The following is an 8,061-nucleotide window of genomic DNA, read 5'->3' on the forward strand; positions in this document are numbered from 1 at the left end:
GCCAAAAAGACGGAACTGTTTCAAATCAGATTTTGATGGAGACCTTTCCATGGCAGTTGTTAGAGCTCGATTTTTCAACTAATAAGCCAAATATGTCTTTGTTTTTAAGTCATCTATCAAACCTTAATAGCCTTGTATCTCAGATTTTAATTTAAACGGTTTGATTTTGAGTTTTTAACAGATTTTTGAGTGGGTTAAAAACCGAAAATTTAAACGAGAAAATGAGACTCAATACTTGATGGTTCTCGTTGATTCTTATTTCTATGATTGAGAAAAATGACTTCCTAGAGTTTTTACAAAAAGAATCAACGAAAAAAAAAAATGAAGTTGAATGACTATTTTCTATTTTCCGACGGTTCGTAATCTTGAATTTTAAGTAATATGCATTAATTAACAGTATTTTATACATAAAGATTAGTTTTTAAGAGTTTTCATCAAATGCTTTATAATATAGTATAAAAATATATATAAACCATCTATAAACCAAAGAATGGTAAAATGACAAAACTAACCACTTTCTACTTTCTCATTATCAAACCAGCTGCAACAACAAGACCTCGTTTCGAATTTGCTGATTACAATCAGCTATTTAAAACTATATCTTATCTGACTCTCTCTCGAATCTTCATGGAAACAACCGTTTCACTCTTTGGTTTAGAGGTCAGATTTGTGTACGTCTTATATTTTCCAGACCCTACCTTTGGGTTGGAATATACGTTTGATTTTGGATTTGGAAAAGGGTGGAGAACAAAAAGGGATATGTGATATGCTGCTTTATTCTAAATTTGATCAACAAACAAGGCATACAAAGATACCCACACAGTTTTTTTTTTATTAACCTCGATATCCAACCCGCTATGCGAGCCGACTAATCCCAAGATGACCACCTGCTTTGCAGATTACCCGGAGTCACCGCATTTGAACCTCCGTGATCACAAGAAGATTTTTGTTCCTCATTGGACTTGAACCACAGATTGATGCTATATAAGTAGCACCACAAACATGCACTTTCGACACGACGACTAAGTATTAAATTCCGTTCACTATTCCCCGTAAACATTCAGATTCTTTGTCACTATACGGAAGGTGATTCCCGATGACCGTATCTCTTGGGGACGTTTGGTTCGCAAAATATTTTCTGAAGGAATGTAATCTGTTAAAGGTATTTAACTTTGAAGAAATTGGGATAGAATTTGACTGCTCGTTTGGTTCGAATGAAGATGGGGATAATTTTGTCTTTTGAAAAAAATGGGATGGAATTGAATTGAATTCCTTCTCAATTGTGATGGAATGACCAAATCCATTGTGGAATGTGTGGAATTCAATTCCATTCCATAGGCGAACCAAACGCATGGGATTAGTCGAAGCATGCACAAGCAGGCCCAAACACCTACAGTTACCAAAATGATGCAAGAAAGAGGACAAAGGTAGCCTCTATCAGTCAAGCTTTTGGGTGGAAAAGCAATGGATGCCACAGATGGTGCCCAAAATCCAGCTCTGGCACCCATTGCTGAGTACTGCATTTATGAAGATAAGACTTGGAAAAAGTTGCCAACTGTCAAGTGCAATTTATAGTAACAAGCTTAATGCAAGAAGATGCATTTTACAGGCTAACCTGCTTGCTCTTTAGACCAAAGCCAAAGGGGAAAAGAGGATCATAGCTATTCTCTTCAGCACTTGTCGGCAGTTGTTCGACTCTCCTAAACCACATCATCGGCAGTCGCCCTTCAAACTCGTAATCACCAAATATCACATCCGTGATTCCTCCTCCTTCACTGCCAGGCAACCAAGCAGCCACGAAAGCATCCGTATTTCCAAAAACCTCAGGCTCTAGAACTAAAGGCCTTCCAGATATTAGGATCACCAGTGTCGGCAATCTACTGGCAACCGAGGTTATTAGTTTGTCTCCGTCGAGTGGAATCGTGAGCTCTGAATTGTCACCCATCGCCTCCACATAGGGAGTTTCGCCAACCACCACGATGGCGAAGCTGAAATCTTGATTATCCAAGGTTTCTGGTGACGGATTTTGATGGTATATCACTTCTGTTTTATCTCCCACGGTTTCCTTTACAGCGTCCAAAATCGTCGTGCCTAGAAAAATTATAAATTCATTAATTCAGGCCTTGTGTTTAACAGTTAACACCCAGATTTTTACAGTGGTGGCACAAAACAATTACCGTCAATTTACTACAAGAAGGGTGCATTACCTGCAGTAATTCTGCCACTTTTTCCTTCCCATGTCATGGTCCATCCTCCACATTGATAGCCAAGATCATCAGCATGAGCTCCAGCTACAAGAATTCTTTTAGCATACCTGTCTAACGGTAAAAACGGCTTCTTTGGATCTTTACCATTCTTCAGAAGGACCAGCGATTTGCGAACTGCTTCACGTGCTATGCCTCTGTGTCGCTGCAGCAACAAGTCCGAAAAAGTGAATTGTATATGGGCTTTCAAGCTCTCTATTTTCCGTACAGAAAACGAATGCTGATTGACTTAACGTATAATAGGCTACGGACCAGTGAAATTTACATCTGTATGAAGGGATTAATTGGAGAAGCTATACTTGTTTCCTGGAGATCAGATATATTCTAGAGATGTGAAAAGATTCTAATGCATTATCACTCTCGATATGTACTGCGAATATGTTAAAAGGTTTCTGATGAACGTACCTTGCAACCAACTGAATCTAACAAAGCTTTATCGCTGAAGGGATATTCAAAAAGTCCAGCAACAAACTTCACTCGTAAAACCCGCTCAACAGCATCATCAATCCTGCTTATTGGTATCTCCCCAGTTTCTACTAGATGTGTCAACTCCTCTAGATATAACTCGTAACGAAAAGGCACCATCACCTACAATAGTCTTAATAAGTTTTTCGATCCCAAATCGGTTCGTGAGTCTAGGTGTGGATAAAACGGATAATATCTGATATGGTTAGCCTGAGATGTTATAAACAAAAGGAAAAACAAGAAGTTGCAAAAAAGTAGTACTTAGATTAAAGCCTCTACCATGTCGATCCCTGCATTAATGGCTGACAAAACACACTTTCGATAATTTGATCCATAAGGATCGGAAAGCCGATCAAGTGCTTCAGCATCAGAGATTACAAAACCCTGATGCAAAAAAAGATGTTGCCTTATGTCAAATAGTGACTAAAATTCAAACCGGATTACAACAGATTAATTTATGGGAAAATCACGAAAATAACCAATTTATACCTCCTATATTAAGAAAATAACCATTTCTAAACGAAATTGCGAAAATATCCACCCAAATCGCCCCTGGGGGCGATCCGGACATGTGGGGGGCGATCCCCATTAAAACCATATGAAACGGGTGGCAGTTTCTGTAGATGATCACAGATTCTAGGCATGATTTCTACAAGTGAACACTTGGTCTAACCTTGAATCCAAGCTTCTCTTTTAGAGTTTCCGTCAGCAGAAAATGGCTCTCGTGGAGTTTGGTGCCATTCCAACTAGAGTAAGAAGCCATGACCGTGCAAACACCCTGCGAAATACAGTCAACGTACGGAGCCATATGGATTCTCTCTAAATCCTCATACGATAACTTGGTGTTTCCAGCATCCACACCCTTTTCGGTACCACCATCTCCAACAAAATGCTTCGCACATGCAACGACGTTGGTTCTGTTACAAGTGAACGCATATCGATTACGTAAAACAAAACCACAAGATTCAGAAAAAAACTCGTATACCTTCCGCCTACAAAAGGGTAGTTCTTGGGGTATCCTTCGGGTGGTTGTCCTTGTAAACCTGTAACCATGGAGGTCATTTTACGAACAGTTTGTGTGTCTTCACTGAAACTTTCGTAGCATCTTCCCCATCTGGGATCTCGGCATACCTGTCGTCACACGTTCTTGCAATCATTCAACCTCATCATCGCAACAGATCATGTATAACTAAGTACGTGGGATGCCAAGAGACCAAAACGGTGTGGGAAGGTGTAATGTGAGGCTTGTCGCTATGGGGTTCGATGAGATCTACAACATAGACCACTTTGGCAAACTAAGTACGAATTAAGCTATTGTTGTCAACCCGACGATATGGAAATTAGCCAAGATCATTAGCTGTTCTTTGATAGGATACCTATAAAGAATCCATGTGGTACCATTCTATTATCCATTTCGTACAGAAGTCGAGACACTGCATGTCAAATACTTGAGAGCTAAGCAGTTAACGCGGTCGAAATCGCGGTCAGGACCGTGATTTGAAATTGCGGTTATCGTGACGGTATAGCGGTAAAAAGATTATGTTCATAAAATATATATCTATACTATATTATAAATTGATGCATTTTACTTAAAATTCAAGATTACAAGTAAATTGTACATAAGTACAATTTATTAAAAGCTTTATGTTTGAATTCGTGTAACTAACTGCAGATAAACATAATCAAATAGAGAATAAACATCTCATTTTAAAATATAAAAAATCTAAAATATAATTAGGATAATTATTGAGTTCTAACAGAATTATCTTTATAAAAAATATATTATTAAACCTAAATTAAGTTACTTCGTTTCGTTAAATTAAATTATAATAAAAATTTTGAATTAAAAAAAATATACAAATAAGAACTTTTAAATAGTTAATTTGATACTAATATTAATATTTTTTTTACAAATTTTATATGATATTTTCAAATTTATATTTTATTCAAAAATCAAAACATTATTGTTTTTTCAAAACGACATAAAATCGTATTATATCGACATAAATAAAAAATAAAACGAAACATTGAAATCGAAATGTGTCTCGATACATTACACGAATACCCTCCTCATGTACAAAATAGGTTTGAATTAGGTTTTAACTCAATAAAAATCTTAACGTTTGGGTCAAATAAAAGGCTTGAACTTTGGGTCAAACAAAAGTATCTTGGGTCCCAATCCAAACCAAACGACCCACTCAAAATAGCCGCCAAAAAAAAGACCAGGAAAAATACAGTGAAAATTACTGGAATACTAACCAAACCTTCCACAAGGTCAAGGGTTTAAATCTCACCAAAGATGAGAAGTGTGTATGAGTTTTTTCTTATAAAAATAATATATATATACTTTAAAGAAAAACTTGAGAGTAGCAATTACAGTGAAAGTTACTGGAAAGCGATAAGAGAGCATTCAACTACTTACAAGGCACTAAGGGGTTGCTTAGTTGTCTTTCCATTAAGCTTGTATCGATGAAGTTGTGTGTACGGGTCAAATTGTCTCTATGGATTAAGCTAAATTATTGTTTGTTACTTGTGTTGAATAAACTATCTGAATGATAAAAATGACCATTTTACCCTTGTTGTGGTTTCGTCGAGTGCAAGGATGACAAGAAATCCACATTTTTGATAAATTTTCCCGTTCAAGAGGTCTAATATCATGGAGGGGTCATAAAAAAGAGTCACCTCAATAATGATGGCATAATACATGGTATTTATCATGTGACTTGTGACACAACATTATGAGGAATCTGATTATATATACTATATTATAAAATATTTGACAAAAACTCTTAAAAATAATATTTTATGTATGAAGTATTGTGTATTGATGCATATTACTTAAAATTCAATATTACAAGTAAATTATGCATAAGTACAACTTATTAAAGCCTTATTTTTTAATTCTTGTAACTAACTGCAGATAAACATAATCAAATACAAGATAAACATCTTATTTTAAATATAAAAAATTAATATATAATTAGGATAATCATTGAATTTTAACATAATACTTAAGTATCATCTTTATAAAAATTATATTATTAAACAAAAATAAATTACTTTATTATTAAATCTAAATTAAATTATAATAAAATTTTGAATTAAAGAAATTACGTATAAAGCGAGAATTTTTAAATAGTTAATTTAATACTAATATTGACATATTTGTTTTCGAATTTATATTTCGTCCAAAATAAAAATATTATCGTTTTCTAAAACCACGTAAAACCGCGTAAAACCGTATTATATCGACAGAGAAAATGAATAAAATGAAACATTAAAATCGAGATATATTTCGCTGCATTACGCGAGTACCCTTCTAGTTAGACTCAAAAGCATCCACTAAGTACACTAAAAAATCTTATGTGATGATGATACTCCTACTAAGAGCATATATTAGACCATTTAAATGAGCTTTATTATTGCCACTTGTGAGAACTCCATCATATCTATTATGGCTTACGTGTTGTTAGATAACTGTGAGTGTTTAGGCCAGTTTGTACGTATCTCAACTAATTTCATGGGCCCTGACAATAACAGCAAGAGAAGTTTATAGGAACAAACAATAAAATGTCATATCTAAAAGTGTTACAATAATTTTATAGGACGATGTTTGACGTCTTAACAAGTGTTTTATGATATTCTTAAAAAAAGTCTCATATTAGCTATTTTATAAAACATAATTTTAAAAAATGTCCTATAAACACAATTGTCCAATAAAAAGATGTGTTTATATGACATTTCTCAAAAGTGTCATATAAAATAGTGAATAGACACTTTATTTTAAAAATGTTCTAAAGAACTTGTTAAAAGCTTAAGGTGTTGTTTGTTTTTTAAGAGATGTTGAAGTTTGAAATCTTATTTCAGTTCTGAATAATAAGAGATGGTGCTTAAGTCTGAAAACATAATCAATAAGATTGTTTGTTTTTATAAACAGATAAATATCTGAAACTCTGATACAACAATTTCATGCAAACGGTTTATATCTATAAACTTATTGGAACACTTTTTATACAGGAAGTTTTATTGTTTGGTCCTAAAATGTGGTTTATTAGGACACTTTGACCTTTTTAGCGTCTCATAATTCCGATTTTGTTGTATTGTACCTGTGTCCCAAAAAAATAACAGTCTACCAAAAACAAAACAAAAAAGTACTTAGTCTTATAATTGTGTGATTAATATACTTTTTATTTAACCAGATTAACCAAATAACAACGGTAGTAATCAATTACTCTGTCTCATAAAGTTGGAAAATATGCTTAAAGGTGGACACTTGTTTTAGGACAAACTGAAAAGAGTTAAAGTGCATGAAATAACAACTTATTTTCATAATTTTTTTACTATAGCATTCTACTTTTGTTTTTTTTTATTACAACAATGTACTTTCAAATTATTTTTTATTAAGGCATCGTACTTTAAAAAATATACCCGTTATAGCAATGAGTAACATGTTACCTTTTAAACCGGTTAACCCCTTAACTTTTTTTGCTTGTGTGGTTTTAATAAGATGATGTTGATGACACATCATTTCGATAACTTAACTAAAAAATAAAAGAAAAAGAATATTGATGATATATAATTCCAATATGTAAGGTTTATAAGTCATCTCAGAAAAAAGTTGTGTAATAAAGCATCAGTTCTATTTCTCGATGGGGGCAGGAAAGGGATATAACTCAGCGGTAGAGTGTCACCACCATGAAATCACAAATAAAAAAGAGTGCATAGATTTTCAAATTATTATTAATGATTTTCATTTTTCATTGCTATGATTTAAAAAAACATTTAACTTTTTTGACTTTTTCTTATTAAGTTGCATGCAAATTAAATATTTTAGAGTAAAATATTTCTTAAATAAATATGATACATTACTTTCGAGATATATTTTGTTTGTAAAAAAAAGGTAAAACACTTCTTATTTTATGTTGTTCAAAAAAATACATATCTTTTAAAGTTCTCTCTAAAATGTTAACGAAATAAATTGTGATCTACAATTTTTTAATATTGTTATATTAATAAATAATTCAAAAGATCTAATTGACTTAATATATTTACAGCTCAAGTAAAAGTTTTTGAACAAATATAATATATTTTTTAAAAAATAATATTTTTTGGTAAAAAAAAATAGGGAAATGCTAATGGCATGTGAAATGCTTTTGCTTTTGGAATTTGGAGTTATTTTGTTCCCATCAAATGTCAAAGTCAACAATAACATATTATTTTTTTAATTATTATTGTTTTATACACATACATACATACATACATATATATATATATATATATTATACATTGTATATTATCATTATTTTAAGATATATACATATATAACATATTG

General features: G+C 32.8%; 1 protein-coding gene across 3 annotated transcripts in view; it reads right to left on the bottom strand.

Annotated features, from left to right (window-relative positions):
• Nucleotides 1–1,456: 1,456 nt before the first annotated feature.
• The window catches only part of LOC112518680 (beta-glucosidase BoGH3B-like), a 9,129-nt gene continuing 2,524 nt past the window's right edge, over nucleotides 1,457–8,061 (bottom strand). Inside the window, exons 3-9 of one of the 3 annotated variants that reach the window (XM_025126459.1) lie at nucleotides 3,715–3,860; nucleotides 3,403–3,646; nucleotides 3,009–3,113; nucleotides 2,670–2,852; nucleotides 2,352–2,409; nucleotides 2,208–2,252; nucleotides 1,457–2,091 (exon numbers count right to left, since the gene is read on the bottom strand). In XM_025126459.1, the coding sequence (XP_024982227.1) occupies nucleotides 1,604–2,091; nucleotides 2,208–2,252; nucleotides 2,352–2,409; nucleotides 2,670–2,852; nucleotides 3,009–3,113; nucleotides 3,403–3,646; nucleotides 3,715–3,860 (1,269 nt within the window). In that variant the 3' untranslated portion in view covers nucleotides 1,457–1,603. Of the gene's footprint in view, nucleotides 2,092–2,207; nucleotides 2,410–2,669; nucleotides 2,853–3,008; nucleotides 3,114–3,402; nucleotides 3,647–3,714; nucleotides 3,861–8,061 lie in introns of all 3 variants that reach the window. The other 2 variants (XM_025126458.1, XM_025126460.1) reach the window with 2 other exon arrangements.

This window comes from Cynara cardunculus (assembly GCF_001531365.2).
Source record: "Cynara cardunculus var. scolymus isolate 2C chromosome LG 9, CcrdV1, whole genome shotgun sequence".
Taxonomy (NCBI): Eukaryota; Viridiplantae; Streptophyta; class Magnoliopsida; order Asterales; family Asteraceae; genus Cynara; species Cynara cardunculus.